Genomic DNA, 19,622 nt, shown 5'->3' with positions numbered 1-19,622 from the left:
AAACTGATGAGAAAGATCTCATTTCCTAAACTGATGAGAAAGATCAATGTCCAGATTCCAGAAGATCAACAAATCCCAAGCTAGGACTTCCCTGGTGGTGCAGTGGTTGGGAGTCCGCCTGCCAATGCAGGGGACACGGGTTCAATCTCTGGGCCAGGAAGATTCCACATGCTGCAGAGCACCTAAGCCTGTGCACCACAACTAATGAGCCACGTGCTGCAACAATTGAAGCCCGTGCACCTAGAGCCTGTGCTCTGTAACAAGAGAAGCCACTGCACTGAGAAGCCTGCGCAGAGCAATAAAGAGTAGCCCCTGCTCGCCACAACCAGAGAAAGCCCCCATGCAGCAACAAAGACCCAATGCAGACAAAAGTAAATAAATAAAAACACTAAAAACAAAACAAACAAAAAAACCCACCCAAATTCCAAGCTAGGGTGTCACAGCATTTACAAAACACCGAAGACAAAGAAAAGGTCTCAAAAGGAAACAGAGGGGAAAAGACAGGTTACCACTGAAGTGGTGACCTGCTAGACAGACATCTGACTTGTCATCAACAACAAAAGACCAGGATCCAGGGAGTACTGTTAATGTACTGAGAAAAGAAATGTCCATCTAGAATTCCATACCATCCTTCAGGAACAAGAGTGAAATACAGGCATTTTCAAACACGACAGGAAACTCCAAAGGATGCACTTCAAGCAGAAGAAAAGCACTTTTACGTGAAAAGTGAAAATGAAACCAGACAGAAGGAAACTGCGTGACTGCCGCGACATGTGAGTTTAGAGGGCCAGGGAGCAACGGTGTGACAGGCCGACGCCCAGAGCAGAGCAGAGACAGTAGTCTGCGCTACTCATGCTTTGAAAAGGTAAATCTGCACAAGGAAATTTTAGGATAATTATTTACAGAAAGAAAACATGTAATTTTCCAATGAATAGAGGAGAAAAAAAAAAAGACAAAAATAAATATATAAATGGAAGAAGAGAAGGCAAGTAAGGCTGGAAAAAGAAAATAGAACAAGTTGAAACCCTAACAAAATGGAAGCTAAAGGCCACCCTCCCAGGCCTCACCGTAAAGGCAAGTGAATCTGTCACAGGTAAATGACCAGAACTGAGACACAGGACAATGACAGTGAGGCAGCATCCACAACTGTTTCTGTGACGTACGTGTGAAATAGAGAAAGTACACCAGGAAATTCTAACACAGAATGGGTGGCGTTCTCACTATGAGGCAGAACAGGCTGCCACACCAAAATAGTCCTTCAAAATAATAAGATTTAAAAATTTAATTTATATGTAACTAACTATAAAGCACCTAACAGAAAAAGCAAGGGCAGAAAGGAAAAAAAGAAAAATGGATAAATCCACAACCAGAATGGGAGATTTTAATACACCCCTCTCATACCTGACAAAACAAGCCGGCTAGCAGGCACAACACCCATGATAAACCTGACCTGGAGGTGAAAAGGGACCCACACCTGCACTCCACACCGCCACAAAGCACGTCTCAGCACTCTTCACTGCAGGGTCAGTGCTGGGCCAGGTCTGGAGTGTGAGGACAGTGGAGGGTTTGGCCCCGGTAAGACTGAAGGTCCGGGAAGACAGAACTGCTGTCCTAGGGCCAGAAAAGGAGGAGTTCCGGTGCAAAGGATGGGTCTCAGGTACTGGAGGCACACACCTCCAGGAAGCTATCCACAGGCAGCTAGGATTAAAGCCCTGGGTGGGATGGCAATCGGCTGCAGGTATGAATGTGGACTCGTCGGCAGAGATGGGCTCAAAGCCTCGAGACTGGAGGGACCACGAGGGGAGGAGTGCAGACAAAACACCACAACCAAAGGAACAAACAGTTGTAGCAAACTAGATAAGGAAGGAAATTTTCTTACTGTGCTGAAGGGTGATTTCAAACACCCTGCAGAACGACCATCAGGAGAGCGATGCTGCTGAGCGTTCTGTCTGCGCCTGCCATGCTGCCCTGTGGGCTTCCCGCCACGAGGCGGCAGGAAGAAGAAAGGAGGGAAGGAGGAAGGAGAAGACGCGGGCCGCCAGGACTCACAGGTGATGTGATCGACACAGAGGAAACGCAAACCAACAACCAGAATAGATTGAGGCTGCGGGATTCAAGAGTCAATACACAGTGTCCTAGGGACACAGACAGAAGAGGGAACTTACGGCAGAGCATCAGGAAATGCCCATTACTTAGGAATAAATCCAATACAGGCAATAAGGTCTTTATGGAAGAAAACCCAACAACTTGCAGGGCAGTAAAGAAGATGTGAACAGCCCATGATGTACCATGTTGTAAATCTGAAGTCAAGGCTGTAGAAACATCTGCTCTCCCCCAAACTGATCCACAGAATCAACGTGATCCTAACAAAAACCCCATCCGTTCTGACCTCAGTGTGTACACTTAATAAGCTGACAAATCAATATGGACGTGCAAAGAGCCGGGGAAGCAGGACATCCCCGGCGGGAGGCGGTGGATGCGAGAATCATCACGTGGCAGAGTGAGCAGCAAGGGCTCAGGGGCACCGAGGGCCCCCCCCCCGGTGCTGGAGAGACGTCTCCGGGCAGCCATGCCTGACACGCACTGGGCACATGGTGGGTTGGGGTAGAAAATGAGTTGTGTGAGAGTGACAGGGCGTTCTGTTCACGTGGAAAAATTAACCAGAATTCCTATTCCTATTTTTGGATTATCTCCAAAACCCAATTCCAAGAAAGTTAAAGACATAAATGTGAACACAAAATTATCAAGTTTTTAGAAAATAATATAGAAAACAGCATTGTGACCTCTGGGAAGGATTTCTTAAGCAAAACACAAAAAGCAATCTTCAGACTCAAAAAGATTGATAAATCCCAACACACTCAAATTCAGAACCTCTGTGCCTAAAGTGAGTGAGAAGACAAGCCACAAGCAGGGAGAAGTGTGACACACAGACCTGACGGCGAACGCCGGGGATGCACAACACACCAGGAAGCCCCCAGACAGGCTCGGTCCAAGGGAGGGGCCCCGACGGTCAGCAGCTTCTCCAAGGACAGAATCACACCGCTGCCAGAGGAAGGCAGACGGCAGGCCGGCGCAGGCCTGGGCCAAGGGACGGAGCAGCTCACTGGTGTGCGCGTCTACAGCCCCACATCCCCTCCCAGGCGTCACGTGTGGCGCTTATATACGTGTGGTGGGACCCAGGAGACGTGCGACGCCCGGAAGCCGGTGGCAGCGGAGGCACAGAGCTTGTGGGTTCCTGAAGCGGAGGGAATGACCCAGGAGGAACCTCACCCGCACAAAGGCTGCCACCGCAGCGGGACCTCAGCACGGTGCCCAGGCCACACTACTCTTCACGGGGCACTGGTTGGCGGCGTTCCCCGCTTTACCCCTGAGCATCCACCGTGTCTGCTTCCAGGCCGGGTTCCCTCCCGCTCACCTGGATCTGGGTCTGCACCTGCTGGGTCCCAGCCAGCTTCTGGGCCTGGGAGATGGGCGTGGTGAGAAACTGGGTTTTAAGGGCTGGCTGGGTGGCATAGGTAACCTTCTGCGGTTGGCCCTGAGCAGCAATCTGCTGAGCCGTGATCTGAGGAGAGAGAGACCACCCAAGGTCAGAGCAGGCAAGGCTCTGCATCCCCTTCTCTCAGTGCTGGGCCTCCTTCCTGGGCCCCAACGGCCCCCAGATGCCCACAGCGTGACCACCCCCGCTCCTGGCCCTGCCTGCCCACTGCCCTGTTCTTGCTGCTGACCTTTGGGGCCTGAATCAGCTCAGAGCTGCCTCCCAGCCTTCTGAGTCAGTGGGTCACTGGTCACACTCCTCTCACAGTACCCTTCTCCCCTCCCTCTATCCATCCTCTAGTACATGCATGTGCGCATGTGGACATGGTCCTTGCCTGGCTCCATCTGTCCTGTGCACCCAGGTGGGTCGCACACCAAGAGCTACACCTGCTTCCCCGAATCCTTCTGGCCCCTCCCAGTCATGCAATTCCACAGCCTGCATCCTTCACAGTTGCTCCCACCAGCCCAAAGTGCACGGGGGCTCCCCATCTCATTCACCACACCCTCCCTCCAGGGCCAAATCCAAGGCCATCCTCTGTGCAGCCCAAGCCCATGACCCCGGGGCCTCCTGTGTGTGGAGGCTGGGCAGCCAGGCAGGGCCTGTTCAGGATCCTTCCACCTGCGTGCATTTCACGCTTGGCAGCAGGGCGTGACTCACGTAAAGAGGGGACGGCCAGGAACCCAGTACCTTCTGCTGGACAGCAGCCGGGCCTGGGGCAGCTTGCGGCTGGATGGCCTTCTGCTGCTGGACGGCTTGCTGCTTGAGCTTCAGCAGCTGCTGGACATGCACGGGCTGGGCCACGACAGTCTGTCCTGCGAACACCGATCAGGTCATTTAATCACGAGTGCCAAGTAGGCACAAGGTCTCAGGGCTAACACTGAGTTCAGCTTCAGGGATTTCTGTACAGAAAACTACATGCTGAAACAAGGCTGAGACAAATAAAGCCTCCCTTACATCTACTTAAAATGTTTCTGGGTTCACAATGACATTCAGATAAAGGTCTACGAAGTTGAGAATGCTGATGCTTAAATAAAGGGACACTTCTGCTAAAATACACTGTGATACACCCGAGATGGCTGGCGGCATGGCTACCAGAAAAGGCTTGTCAGCCCCATTCAAGGCTGTAAGTGGTGGGGGTGAGGGGCAGCGTGAGACAGGCACCTGCGGCTTTCTGCGGCTGCCCGATGGCCACACTGATCCCAGCGACGTTCATGGGCAGGGTCGTGACGCCCGGCGAGGAGACCACGGCTGCGGGCACCGACACCACCGGGGGCTTCGCCAGCGCCACCTGGGCCGGCTGGGGCGCTGGGGCCTGCATTTGCCCTTGCGCCTGCAGCTGTGAAGTGGGGACCCGGGTCTAGACAGGGAACACAATGGGAGAGTCCAGAAACATTCAGGATTCCATGCGTCCGCAAACATTTCCCCACCAGATGTCAAGTGGTGAGAAACTGACACATGCACAAAGGTGCCGCGTGGTGGTCAGCTGGTGGAAAGACAGCTCACTGTGGGCCGCCTACGCGCCCTGACCGTCACCAACAGACGCAGGGAGCGGGGCTCGGCAGCTCCACTGCTGCTCAGATGCGGCTCCTGCCCCACAGCGAGTGTCTCTGCCTCCCTTCCATCTCAGAACCGACAGCCTCGCGGTCCCGCCACATTTCGTAGCCTCACCTCCTATCCTTCAGCCGCCACAGAAGATCAGCCCACTGCCCTCACCCCGGAACTGCAGCCATGGCCTCCCGTCAAGGGCCACCCTCGGTCTCTACCTCCTGTGACTTTCTAACCACACTGCTACCAAACACTTTTTTCCTTCAGTTATAGTTTCAAAAGGGAAAATGGAAATAGATCAATTTTTAGATGCACAAAAACTCAGACTACCTAAGGAAACACAAAGAAGTGGAAATCAGCCATAACCCTGAAGTGCCCACAGGTGAATGTGGAAACGACACTCAGCCCACCAGACCCTGTTCTCATCTGTGGGGCTTGCTGGGAAAGAGATTCTAGATTCTAGAATCCAGAGAATCTGATTTCCTTCCTCTTCTAACAACCCTCTTTCAGAGCTGCGTACTGTTCTACTGTGCGCGTGCTGTACGGTCTATTCAGTCACCTCCCCAGTAACGGAGGTTTAAGTCCCCCAACATTCCTGCACAAGTCTGTACATCTATCACTTTGTACCTGTTCTACTCTTTCTTTAGGATATAACAAAAATAGAATCATTGGGTAAAATACTGTGCACATTCCTTAGCTCAACTGACTAGAACTCTCTCTACAGAGGGAGTCAGTTCCCGCCTGCAAGTCCCACCTGAGAAACGAGCTCCCCTGAGCCTGGCCATCGTGTGTGGCTGCTACTCTGCTCATTTGAACTGGCATCTTCTGTGAACACAGGTAACACCAAGCTTGCTTTCACAGTTTTTATCCACTTCCATCCCCTCTTACAGACTTAAAATGGAATGAAGCACACGGGAAGCAGAGCCTGGGTCCCCGGACCTCCAAAGCACAGCTGTGCCGTGGGTGACGCGCTGTAGGATCTGGGTAAGCACTAAAGGTGTGTGCCTCGGTTTCTGCAGCTGCGAAATGGAGTCAGCATCACAGCACCCACTCCTGCCTCAGCACCAACCAGGGGACAGGTGGAGAGCCTGAGGCAGCACCCGGCCCAGAGCAGGATCCCTAATATCAGCTGCCACCAGCGCCAGAGAGGGAGCTGCCCACACTGGGCCCTGACCTGCCCGACGTGACAGCATCTGGCCCACGAGACACTCCCTCCACGCGTGTTGGATATGACTGATCTTCCCAGACGCCCCTCTCACCCCATCACCACCCCTCCCTCAGAAATCATCATCGCCTCTCCGTGCCTGCAGAGCCTGTGACCCCTGAGCCTGCTCTGGGGCCTCGCGCGCCCCTCCACCTCCCAAGGGCTCCTGCGCCCTCCCTCTGCTCCAACCGCACGGGCCTCGGGCCGGCCCCTTCGCCCCAGCAGCACTGGGACACCTTCCATGTGCCGTGTCTCACCCCCTCGTCCCCGCACAAACCCTGAGCTCCCTCCACGGTCTGGCTCGCTCCCACCTCCCCAGCCTCTCGGGCCGCCACAAGCTCTGTGACATCGACGTTCTGGAAAGTGTGACTGCGTAAACGCTTCCCATGTGTGTGCTTCGCCCTCTCCAAGGAGAACGCAAGTTCCTGGGGGAAAGACCATGCCTCTACTTGTCACTCCACCACAACACCTGCGAGGGCCTGAGCAAGCAACAACAGTTCTGTTAAACGTAAGAAGACGCTGCTCTGGAAAAACAAGCGTATCGACCGCAACTTACGAGCCGGGCCACCTGGAGGTTGGCCACGGTGGTGCCCGTGAGCAGGGCGCCGGGCCTCGGGGCCGTGACCGTGGTGAGCTGGGGGCTCTGCTGCTGCGTGGGCTGCGGGGGCTGCACCTGCACTTGTGCCGTTGGCTGCGGGGGCCCCGGTGGGGCCTGTGCTGGGGGCGCCTGCTGGGGCAGCTGCAGTTTCTGCTTCTGCATTTTGATCAGGTGTTCCTAAAACCCAGATAAAGTAATCTTTTCATCAACATTAACTGTATTCCATTTTGTATATATTTTGGTTTTAAGTTACTGTTCTACTATCCATTAAAGAGCGAAGTAAACAGTTGCTACTGTGCGGTATGCAAACCATCCTCCAGGCCTTGCCAGCATTTGTAAATGTTCCTTTATCACTGATGACAACTAGCAACAGGGATTCCAACAAATTAGCAAATTCATAGCAAAATTTCTAGGTTCTTATCATTTAGAAACAAGGCTATTTAAATCTGTAGTACCATCAAAAATTTTTTAAGTCTTAAAATCATAGTCCCTCTTGAAAGTTTAGAGTTCATAAGAAAAGCATCAGCTCTTAATTTCGTATTTCAACTGTTTCCGAATGAAAGTTTAATTGATAAATAAAAACATGTCTTTTAAAGAAATCAAAATATCAAGATAAAGATAGTTCAAAAAATATTTTAGGGGATAAAAATTTTTTAAGAAAATTTATATTGAGTTACTCATGACTATCAGATCTCTTTCAAGATACTGAAAAAGAAAAGGACTTTGCCTCTGGTTTAGGAAAGGGAAGAAGAGTAGGGAACTAGGCAAGTGAGCCTGGGGCTCTGAGCAGCTGGAAGCGGGGTTGGACACCTGAAGGCCCTGCTATCTTAGAGCAGGAAGAGCAGGAAGGTAGGAAGGAAAGGCAACGGGGTGGGGGCAGCGCAGACCAGCTTTGACAACTCGCCTCTGCTGGGCTGGGCAACCCTAAATCAGCGCTGTCCACCAGCTTCTGCAGCGATGGACATGTTCTGGAGCTGGGCTGTCCAATGTGGCAGTCACAGCCGTGTGTGGCCTTGTGCCCTTGAGCTGTGGCTGGTGTGACGGAGGACGGAACGCTTTGTTTCTGGGGTGCACATTCAGGTGCCTCCAGGATGAAGTCTCGGCCAGGGCTCACACGTGCTCACAGCCTCCAGCACCCTTGTCCCTTCTGTGACCCGTGAGGGGCAGGCCCAAGGTCAGGTACTTACTGTGGCAGGCCCGACGGCTAGCTGGAATTCTAAAATACCACCTTGCTTTTATTACATATGTTTTTCTGGTTACTTTCTATGCCAAATATTAATGCTTTTCCATTTGTGGTAGGAACACAGCATTTCCTTTTAAAATGAATGTGTTCACTTATATGACAGCATAGGTCGTACATAGACCGGCAAAATTCATGAACTTCAGTATTCAAATGGCTGCCTATGAGAAATGATAATGCAAGTGAACTACTCCTAACGAAACCAAGTCTTCACCACCTTGTCTCTTAAACTGTCAAGGAATACTTTTCACCGACATTTTCTCAGGCTGGGAAAAGGGTCCCTGGAGCCTGAGCTGCTGCACAAGCAGGCGAGTGGGAAGATCCACCTGGGAACGGGGCCTGAGGTCTCAGAGAGCTGTGAACAAGCTGGTCACATGATCATGGAAGCGGCCCTGTGTGTGGTTATTTCTAAAGACAACACAAACACACTTCCCACATAAAGATGATGGCAGACTGTGACAAACACACGTTGAACCACATGACACATCAAGGCATCATCACACAGTGCGTGTTTTCGGGTTTCTAGGAGACACTCACCGGGGTCAGCTTGCCCACCGCTTTGATCTGCGCTGGCGACTGGGCTTGGCCCTGGATCTGTGGGACCTGCACCTGCGAGGCCTGCTGCTGCTGCTGCTGCTGCTGCTGCTGCTGCTGCTGTCGCAGGAGCTGGAAGTGTGCAGGCGTGATGGTCTTCCCCGGAAGCTGGACCCCTGTGGCTGGAGAGGGTGTCTGGTGAGACCACACCCCCCACACACGCGCACACCTGAGCCCTACGCAGCTTTACGAGCAGGGCAGATCACACAGAAAAGCAACCCAGGCTTTACCTTGGGACACCTGAGTCACCAAAGACCGGGTCGGGGTCTGCACCGGGGTCAGGCTGGTAGTGACCACAGCTGAGGCCGTCACCGAGGTGACTGCTCGAACACCCTGAGTCGGCGCCAGGGACACCAGGTCGGATGTGGCCGTGGCTGGGGAGCCAACTGCTCGAGGTTGGGTGTGGACCACCTGGGCAGGGGCAGAGCCTCCTGAGGTCTGGAAAAGGCAAAGGGAAGAAACTGTCAGGCTGCTTCGCAATACTCAAGACTCTTTACAGAGGTCAGGTGAGGACAAAAGGACACCAAACTCTAAATCTTAGGAAATGAGGCACATTCCCGATTCTGGCCCTCTGACAGAGTGCTGAGAGACTTTCCCTGTGAACTTGAGTTGGTGCCATGGGCTAGCGTGGGTGGGCCACCTGAAGAAAGGAGGATCCTCACGCAGCTGTTCCAGCCTAAATAAAACACGGCCCCGGCCCGCTGAACTCACACAAGAGACCTTTTGGTCCCAGGAACCACCTAGATGCCCGTGTTTATCCCCGCCAGCCATCCCCAGCCGGGTGCCTAACTGCAGCCCTGGACCCGCACCCACCCGCTCGGCCGCGTGGCGTCTAAACCTGGCCTCGCCCACAGCACGCAGCGGCCTCCCCGCGTCCTGTGTCGCACAGTGCCACGGCTGCCGCAGCCCCACAGCTGACAGGGCCCAACTCCACCGAGTCCACCTCTGAAAGTGCCCTGAAACATGACACTGGCCCCTGCTGGCCCCCTTGGTGCAGATGGTCATTACGTTTTCCTGACTGTTTAGTTTCATCGCTGATCTTCTTACATTTCATTACCTATATATTTAAATCTAAATCCAGCATCTTATTTTGTGTTTTCTATTCAACCTGTCTGTGAATCATCTTTCTTGCCTTCCTTCAGATTATTTTTTTCTCATCCCACTGTTGCCTCACAAAGTTTGGAAGTTATACTCTATTCTTATTCTTTTGGTGGCTTGTCTAAAAATTATATCAAATACTTACTGAAGTCTGATCAATAATTTCACGCTTTTCCTGTTGACCATCCTAAGCCCTGCTCACATGTCATTGTATCATGTATATTCTACTGTGTGTGTTATTTCTACCTTTGTTGACCCGACAATAAGTTACTGTTGTCTGTAAAGTCTGTTTTCACCTCAGTTAGTTCATTTAGTGGAGGGAATTTTTAGGTTTTGTGTGGAAATGTTTTTATTTTATTGCTGTTGTTCAAGGTATCTTCAGGGCTGACAGCTGTATTTTCTTACTACGCTGTAGATGTCCTCCCATTCCAGGAGCTGGTTCCTGGCTTCATTACGACCACTGAGAAGTGAGCAGCTGTACCTTTGAAGGCCACCTGACTTCGCTGGCTGCTCTGAAGACCTCCTGTTGTTGGCACCGTGCAGGTGTAGAGTTCCTCTCAGCACCCCTGACTGGGATTAGCTGGGCTCTGGTGTGTACGGAACAGTGTCACCTATCAGTTCTGGGAAACTCTTACGTCTTCAAGCATTGTCTCTGCTCAACTTTCTCTCTGTCTGGAACTCTGATTAACTGCATGTTACATCCTCTCACTCAATCTTCCATGGCTTTCTGTTCTCTTCAGTACTTGCATCTGCTGTTTCCCTGTGCTACATTCAGGATAACTACTTCTGATTTACCTTCCAGTTCACTAACTCTCTCTTCAGCTGTGTAGAAGCCCAATTATAACATATTTATTTTTCGGTGCTGGTAACCATATTTTTCATTTCTTAGAGTTCCCTTTATTCTTTTTAAGTATAGTTTCCTCGTTTTTACAGACATTCACAAGCTTCTCTATTATTCCTTTAAAATAGAAAGTGTAATTGTTTTATAATCTATGCCTGATATTCCCACAATCTCAAGTCTTTAAGGGTCTGCCCATCCACTGTTGTTTCTGCTGATTCTCACTCATGGTGCCTTCTTTCCATGTGTGCTTGGTTATCTTCTATTATATGCGGCTCATTACACTTGAAAACCATTGTGGACATCCTAAGAAGTCCAGGATGAAGGCACATTCCTCCAGAAAATCTGCACTTGATTCTGGCCACTTATCCAGGAACACTGCCCATCCAGGTCCACGTCACATGATTTAAGGGGGTTTGGAGGTCCTTTTGAGGCACCATCAACTTGGGCTGCCAACCGACAGCTGACTTGTGGCTACAGCTTCACAGGAAGAGCCCCTACCCCACCCTCTGCTCAGTGCGAGAGATTTTACTTCTGGTTCACCCTGCCTTAAGGGCTTAGCCATCTGGGGCCCTGTCTCTAGGCAACAATGCCTCCTTTTAGACCATCCACCTGGTGAGCCGAGCCTTGGGTTTGAATGGGGGATCCCCGGTCCAACAAGGTGAAGTGCACTCCAAGGTGGACACAGCCTCAGGGCACCCTGTTTATCTCTTGGGGTTTCCTCTTCCCTTAGATTTTGGCCTAATAATTATTCACTTTTTTGTCAGCTTCTTGAAGCTTTTAAGAGGATATTTAAAATTTTTATCCAATAATTTCTGTTCTTTTCATTAGGAAAGTGGTATAAAACTTAACTCACCTTGTTACCAGAAACAGAAGTCCTTTCCTACACCACTGAAACAGCTTTCTGTCTAACCTTTTCTGCTCTAATCCACTCTATGCATAAAACAACACAGGAATTTTCCTAAAATACACCTCTGGTCAAAGATTTTCAAGGGCTCCCTATCACCTGGTGAACAAAATCCACATTCTTCATCCTGAAATCCAAACCCCTGACAGATCAGCCTCAATGTCACACAAGACCAAGCACCATAGCCGCTCAGGAGCTTCTGAGGGGTTGTGGGAACCACGGCTTCTCTGTAACACATCCTGTGCTCCGTCCAAACAGAACTGTACACACCACTCCCTTTCCCACCACTGAACCTCTGCTCATACAATTTGCCTTGTCTTCCAAAGAGCCATTTTTGTGGATGACATCTTCCTATTCCGTGGAAGCCCAATGCCACCTTCTCCAGAAAACCTCCCTGTTGTCTCTGTTTTAGGTGTTGGATACAGGACGGTAAAAACCCCATGAAAACAGGCTGTGTGTTTGACTCCTACATCTACCCCCACGTCACCAGGGAGAGTATCTTGTCTGTAAGAGCTGTTCAAAAAATACATTGTGGGGACTTCCCTGGTGGTCGAGCGGGTAAGACCCTGAGCTCCCAATGCAGGTAGCCTGGGTTCGATCCCTGGCTGGAGAACTAGATTCCCCCATGCCACAACTAAGAAGTCTGCATGCTGCAACTAAGAGGCCCACATGCTGTAACTAAGGAGCCCAAATCCCGCAACTAAAAAAAGATCCCAAATTCCATGACGAAGATTCCCAAGTGTCGCAACTAAGACTCGGAACAGCCTAAATAAAAATTTAAAAAACAAAAAAGTAGTGTGGGTTAATTGCTTTATCTTTTAAAAATATCAAAACAGGGACTTCCCTGGTGGCTCAGTGGTTAAGAACCCGCCTGCCAATGCAGGGGACACAGGTTCGATCCCTAGGCCGGGAAGATCCCACATGCCACGGAGCAACTAAGCCCGTGCACCACAACTACTAAGCCTGTGCCCTAGAGCCCGAGAGCCACAACTAATGAGCCCATGTGCTGCAACCACTGAAGCCCGAGTGCCTAGAGCTCATGCTCCGCAACAAGATAAGCCACTGTGATGAGAAGCCCATGCACTGCAACAAGTGGCCCCCACTTGCCACAACTAGAGAAAGCCTGTGCACAGCAACAAAGAACCAAAACAGTCAAAAATACATTAATTAAAAAAAAATTTTTTTTAAATAAAAATATCAAAACAGAAATAGGCCTTTTCAAAATAAAACACCAAACGCAATGACTGGGGCTTGCCACCTTCATGGAAGTAGTGACACTGGTCATAGAGAATGATCCCAGTGCCACGAGCCTAACTACCAGCTTCCGTATTTAGTGAAACAGCTGAGTCTAAAGTGGTTTATTACAAAGTAGAAAAAAAGATAAATAAAATAATCCTAACTCACATCCTAGAAAAACTGTCTTCATATTTACTCTATTGCTTAGAATATTTTAATTTTTTAAACCCAACTTAGTGAGGTATAACTCACAGACAGTAAAATTAACCTGGCTCAGGAATACAGCTCTATGAATTTTTACAAACGTATAAGGCCGAGTAGCCACCAGATACAGATACAGAACATATTCTGTTTTCTGTCCCTAAAGCCTTGCCTTTTCCATGCTATTTAAATGGAATCACACACATGAAGCCTTTCAAAACTCCTATCAGCCAGCATAACGCCTCTGAGATCCGCCCATGCGGCCGCACCACTGAGCGGTGCTGGACGGGACGGGTGCACCGTCTTCCCTTCCGCTCACCTGCTCAAGGACATGATCTCGTAATGATGAACACAGCCACTAAACACACTCACGCTCAGGTTTTTTGTGTAGACGTGTTTTCATTTCTTTTGAGAGAAAACCTAGGAGTGGAATTGATAGGCTGGAGGGTAAGTGTATGTTTAATTTTAGAAGAAATAAACTGTTTTCCAGAGTAACTGCTAAGATTTTGCATTCCCATCAGCAATGAGAATTCAGGTTGCTCTGCATCCTCACCAGCATTTGATATTGCCAGGTTTCTTCTTTGCTTTTTTTAAAAGCCATTCTCATGGATGTGTAGTAGATCGTTACAGCTTTAATTTACGTTTCCCTAAAGACTAATAATGTTGAACATCTTGTCACACTTACTTACTATCCACATGGCAAATATAAATATATATACATATACACGTATCTCCACATACATCTCCCAAGGCGAAGTAACCGCTCAAATCTTTCCTCCGTTAAAAAAGATTTTTTTTTGTCCACTTTTAAAAGTTGTTTTTTCTTATTATTGATTGAAGAATCTTTATATAATCTAAATACCAGTCCTTTATCATATATATTCTGCAAATATTTTCTTTGGTCTTCTTTTCATAAGATTTTCCAAAGGGCAGAAATTCTTGATTTGATGAAGTCTCATTTATAATTTTTTTTCAAAATTCACAGGCTTTTGGTATCCTAGGAAATCTTTGCCTAAACCAAGGTAGCAAAGATGTTCTGTGTTTTTTCTAGAAATTTTAGTTTTGAGTTTTACATCTGGGCCTGTGATCCACTGTGAGTGGCTTCCTACAGACTGTGTTTACTAGCAACAGGTCAAAGGTCATGGTTTTGCACACGGCTCCCAGATCCCCCCAGCACCATGAGTTGAAGAGACTGTTCTTTCTCACTGGATGCCTCTGGCACTCTGGTGAAAACGAACCGTGTACACGTGGGACTACTTCTGGACTCTGTCTCCACGGACCTATGCGTCCATCGTGGTCTCACCAGCACCACACTGTCAACATCACTACCAGCAACACTTTCACAGGAAAGACATTTCTCAAAACCCAAGAGGGAGAGCACTCTTGCTGCCAAAAGCACTGCTGACTCTGAAGCAGCAGCTTCTCATTCAGAGCACGTGTTGTCTTCAGGTCTGTAACTAAACTGGAACTCAGGACGTAAATTTAAACTCCTTAACTTCAGTTGTGTGCTTGTTTTTTAGGGTGGAACACCACAGACAGGCAGCTGTGTCTTTTGGTGAGTGCCCTATCTTCTGGTTATGTGCTCAGGGCTCTGCGTCCTTCCCTCTGCCCAGGTCTGGTCCCTTCCTGCTTCCTACACATGGGCCCAGACACCCCATAAACGCACTGCCCTGCCTCGTGCCCCATTGTGCAACGGCCCCATGTCCACACACATGGGCAAACGTGTTGCTGTGGCATGTGGGGCACCCCGTCCGTGGAGTCGGAGATGTGCCCTCACACCCTTCTTCCTCCTCCTGGAATCACTGTGGGGATTTCAACACACTCTCCCTCAGAAGCACAGCACCTGAATGCTCTCGGTATTTTAAGAAATTCAAAGTAGATCAGTACTTTCTGTACCAATGCAATAGAATTTTTGAAAAAAGCCAACAACTACTGCAGCGCCCTAGGTCACGCACACGACCCAGAGCACCCAGAAGCAGTGACGACTCACAGTCAAGGCGCCAGGCGCCACGGGCGAAGCAAGGCGCTTGTTAATGGACTGGAAGGTGGCGGCAGGGACGCCGGCGATGGTGTTCACGATCACGTTCCCGCTCACTGTGCCTGCAGGGAGAAGGCTGTGAGGCAGGGGGACGGGAAAGTGCTCGGCCCCAAGTGTGGCATCTCTGACCTCTTACCCGTGGGCATGCTTGTCCCCGTGACAGACGTCTTGATGGCTCCTGCCTGCTGAAGAAGGAAACCACGTGACGTTCAGGCCACGCCCTCTCCCGCGAAAGCGCTCCACAGCCTTCCCGTTCACCAGGGTCAAATCCACACTCCTAACCATGGTTACTCGGCCCATGTGGCCGACCTCAGCCCCCTTTCCCCACCCCCTTCCACAGTGCTGGGTCCAACCCTCAGTCACCAGGCTCTGGCCACAGCGACCCTGCAGACCCCTACATTTGCCAAGCTCAGGGCCTCTGTGCTGGCTGTTTTCCATTCTTTTCCAACTAACGTCATCTGGCTGCAGTGCAGGGTTCAGCCCTGCAGGAAGTCCCTTCGTGACCACCCACCACTGTTCTCCTGGACAGGGAGCAGCCCTCACACTGAGCAGGTGCTTAGTTTTCTGAACAATGAAGGACAGAGCTGCCCAGGTGCACATCAAAAAGCCACTGCAGCAGATGTAATAAGAACACATGGAGGAAGAGACTCTGTGTAACAAAATCATCCCACACCGGCAGCAGTGCTTCCCCACGTGGGACTCTAACATATCACCAAGCACATGCCGGGGGAACACGGCAGGGCACGGTGGCGACAGCACAGTGAGGCTGTCAGACTGCCTTTCTTTTTTTCTATGCATTTTACCGCTTTCCTCTCACGAGCGTTGAAGATGTGTGCATACGTGTGCACAGCTTTGAGGGAAAGAGAGGCAGGGTTGGGAGAGGGAGGTTTGCACTAACAGTACCTGCCCTGTGAGTCTGCAGGGACAAGAGGGGGTGTCCTCTTCACAGTTACGCTTCATAAAACCCTAATCCCAGACTTCCCAGTCACCTCCACCAGGAGCTGCGCCTCCCACATCACTGCTGAGCTCACCCAGCCCAGAGGGCGGAGCTGGCCGCCGGAGCAGGGATGAGGAGCACGGGTGAGGCGTGTGCTTCCTTGAGGGGGAGACTGGGCCTCCTGCTTCCTCTGGGAGGAAAGTCTGAGGGCTGGAAGCCGCGGGACCCTGGACAGGGGTGCGCTGGAACCGACCGCTCCGCGCCGTCTCACCAGCACTGCAGCACTGCCCACTGTCGTGATCGCGGGGGGCACCTTCGGTGGGGGTGGCGCAGGCTGCGCTGGGGGCTGCGCCTGGGCCTGGGGCTGGACGGCGGGTGGCCCTGCGGGCTGCTGGCTGCCCGCCGCCGGGGGCTGGGGCAGAGGCGGAGGCGGCTGCTGGGGTGGCGGGGGCTGAGGCTGCGGTGGGGGCGGCGGGGGCTGTGCCACAGGTGGCTGCTGTGCCTTCTGCTGGTCAGCCAGCGCCTACGGGGGAGGAAGGAACGGAGCCATGAGGAGCAGCCCCTGGCGGGCAGACTGCCAGCCACCCTGGCCCCTCTAGCCCGCTGCACCACACCTTCTTCTCCTTGGCAATGCGCTCCGCCCGAAGGGATGCGACCTGAATGGGAGGCAGGGGTTTGTCGTAGTTGATTCCACTAAAGACAAAGGAAAAATGAGAAATAAAATGCGAGTTCTACGTAGACAAACATTCTAGAAATCCAAAGCCCTAGTTTCCCAGGCTGCCAGGTTCTGGGACGCAACTCCTATCAAGCCCCACAGACCAGGGCACTGAGCGGATCCGCCCTGGAAAGGAGAAGCTGATGCAGTCTGCCCCAGACCACGTCTCCCATTCCCTTCCGTGTCACACTTTCCAAAAGGAGGGTTTGGGCCTGGGTCCCTGCAGCAGTGGCACTGGCATGGCGCCCAGGATATCAGGTGCCCCCAACGTGTAGGAGAAAGAAAGCCATTCAGCTCCCCTCACAGCCAACCGCCTGCCTCTCCACCCAGCCCACCAAACGCCTCCCCCCCCACCCCCGCCCCAAGCATCAGCCCTTCTCCAGCAGAGGTCAGCCGGTGGTCACCTGCCCAGTGCCATGAGTGCTGGACAGTCCTCCCCAGCCTCTCACAGAACCCGTGCTTCCAGGGGCTCCTGCGCCCCCACCCCCATAACTGTCACCTACCAACCTCAAGTCCTCCTGTCACGGGAGGCTGGCTCTGCCCTCATGCACTTCCTCCACATCTCAGGGGACCCACCAGCACGGCCCAGGTGCCAGTGCTGCACCTGTCTGGCACCTCTGGACATCAGCCCTCCCATGCCACATGCCCCCCCAGCTCGCCCAGTGCGTTCTCTCCCGTTCTCAGACTGCGCTCACGTCAGTCTACTCAGCCCCCCGAGGATGCCCTGCAACCTACCCTGCCACCCCCATATTCACACGCTGGCCCCCCTCACCCTGTGTCTCTCCAGCATGCTTGGTGGTAAAGCCACAGACACACCAACTCCCATGGTCGGCCTGCCCCAGGCCTCCACCACTGGAGGGAAATTCAACAGCCAGGCATGGAGATAGCCCAGCCGGGCCGGTGTTTCTTGTTCCACATCCAGCTCCCTCCCCGGGCACATGGTCTGGCCTCCTACCAATTATGGACCTGCCCCTGGCCATCACCTAGAAACGTTCCCATAGCACACCCAGCCTGCACGAGGCCAAGTGCAACCCACTTCCACCCTCATCCTCCCCACTCCTCATCCTGTCCACCAACCACTCCTACCAGAACCACATGCACACAAAGAAAACTAAGCCACTGAGACACCCTCCAGGTCTACGCTCACCTTGCAGCCTCTCCAACTCATGCCAATCGGGCTTCACAGCACACCTGCTTCTGCCAAGGCGCTGGGTCACCTCTGCACTGCCCTGGGGCCCTCTGCCCTGCCTTGGTGGCACTGTCCCCGGACCTCCTTCTTCCTATCCTGCAGACCAGCCTTCTGATCACCCTCCTGCCAAGCCACCCCGCACTCGGAGGAGGAAGGCGTCAACAGGAATACCCCTCACTGCCCCCGTCTCCTCAGCTTGGCCAGGCTAAGTTCTGTTCACCTTCAGGATGAATCCTCACCCTCCGTAAGGATGACTCAGAGTTTGTTTTGTGTGAGAGAAAAAGAAGGGCAGGGCTAGGCCCCCCTTGCTCATGGGTGAACCCCAGGCCCAGCGTGGTGCTAGACGCGCAACCTTGTTAAGAAGACCAACTAATGAACGAACCATCAATTTGATCAACACAGCGTATGGAGCACCTGCTCTGCGCCTCTAGCCTCTACAGCCCTGCATCCCCGGGGCTCATGGAGACTCTGAAGGAGTCATGTAAAAATGCACAGATGATCCACCCCAGGAAGAAACACAGAGCGGGGCCGGGGTGCGAGTTTACACAAGGAAAAGGTGACATGAGAGAAAGGGCCTAGGGGAGGAGGCCGACACGTCCGGGGAGACCGTCCCAGACGGAGTGATCTGCAAGGCAGAGCCGCGAGGTGGAGGCTGACTAACTCCTCAAGGAGCAGGCCGTGGAGGCTGGGACGCGTGGAGCGGGAGGGCAACGCAGGCCTTGGTCCCCGGAGCGGCCAGGAGGGGCCAGGGGCTCAGCAGGCACGGGCCCGTGTCAGGCAGTATTTGCAAAAGCTACCTGGTGACAAGGAAGGCTTGAGCCAGAGGAGCAACTGAGTTCCATCTGAACATATATTTTTTTCCCGATCTTTTATTATAAAAAGGCAAACATGCAGAAAGTTGCAGGGATTTTATAGCAAACGCCCACGTGCCGAGCAACCTACCCACCTCCCCAGTCATTTTTCCTCCCTTTGCAAAATTTCAAGGCAAGAACACTCACCGCCCGCCCCCCCCAAACTGGATACATTTTTAGGTCGGAGCCAACCAGACGTACACTGCTCAGAGGTACACCGCTCAGAGGTGGCGTGCTGAAGGAAGAAGTCGCCCTCCCTCCCACAGCCGCTGTCACGCTGTCAGACTGAAGGCAGGACACCCCCTCATCATGTGAACAGGGAGGAGAGTGTGCCTGGCCCGCCCCAACACCACCCCCAGCTGATGCCTGGACACACCCTTTGCACAATAATTCACTAGACTTGTAGTGTTTAAGAAAACAGTAAAATAAAATCATTTCAAATAGTGAAAACCATGTCACAAATACAGAAATACCTTTCTGCCAACACGGAAGCATGCTTGGGGTTTTTCTGAAAGGGGTTCATGCCCAGCCTGTAACAAAGAAAGAGACAATTACTGAACAAAGGAAAACGCACTGAAAAGGAGAAGGCCAACAACAGAGAGTGAAATCCAGGCCCCACACTGACTCCGCAGAGCCTGGTGGGGCACTCAGGACGCGTACAGAGGCTTGATGGGGGGGCTCCTCTTCCCGGCGGTCATCTTCATCAGGTCGAAGTGGCTCGTGTATAGCTGGGTGTGTGTGGCGTTCTCGTCCTGGGCGTACATCTGGCCGGTGCGCAGAGGACGGTTGTTCTTACTCTGAAACAGGACCGGGGGCACAGCAGAGTCAAACACTGACCCTGTTAACCGGGTGTCCAACTGGGAGGCCTAACGTGAAACACCTGAATGAGACGATGA

General features: G+C 52.0%; 1 protein-coding gene across 18 annotated transcripts in view; it reads right to left on the bottom strand.

Annotated features, from left to right (window-relative positions):
- The window catches only part of EP400 (E1A binding protein p400), a 110,677-nt gene that overhangs the window by 6,134 nt on the left and 84,921 nt on the right, over window positions 1–19,622 (bottom strand). For 13 of the 18 annotated variants that reach the window (XM_057743990.1, XM_057743975.1, XM_057743985.1 and 10 more), the window contains 12 exons: window positions 19,387–19,523; window positions 19,200–19,256; window positions 16,586–16,664; window positions 16,243–16,494; window positions 15,171–15,219; window positions 14,987–15,096; window positions 8,947–9,154; window positions 8,660–8,838; window positions 6,841–7,059; window positions 4,697–4,892; window positions 4,223–4,347; window positions 3,416–3,562 (listed from right to left, as the gene is read on the bottom strand). In XM_057743990.1, the coding sequence (XP_057599973.1) occupies window positions 3,416–3,562; window positions 4,223–4,347; window positions 4,697–4,892; window positions 6,841–7,059; window positions 8,660–8,838; window positions 8,947–9,154; window positions 14,987–15,096; window positions 15,171–15,219; window positions 16,243–16,494; window positions 16,586–16,664; window positions 19,200–19,256; window positions 19,387–19,523 (1,758 nt within the window). The remainder of the gene's footprint in view (window positions 1–3,415; window positions 3,563–4,222; window positions 4,348–4,696; window positions 4,893–6,840; window positions 7,060–8,659; window positions 8,839–8,946; window positions 9,155–14,986; window positions 15,097–15,170; window positions 15,220–16,242; window positions 16,495–16,585; window positions 16,665–19,199; window positions 19,257–19,386; window positions 19,524–19,622) is intronic. The other 5 variants (XM_057743976.1, XM_057743980.1, XM_057743993.1 and 2 more) reach the window with 2 other exon arrangements.

The sequence above is a fragment of the Hippopotamus amphibius genome, chromosome 8, assembly GCF_030028045.1.
Source record: "Hippopotamus amphibius kiboko isolate mHipAmp2 chromosome 8, mHipAmp2.hap2, whole genome shotgun sequence".
NCBI lineage: Eukaryota > Metazoa > Chordata > Mammalia > Artiodactyla > Hippopotamidae > Hippopotamus > Hippopotamus amphibius.
The sequence above is the reverse complement of the archived record's forward strand: the minus strand, read 5'-3'. Positions and strand labels throughout refer to the sequence as shown.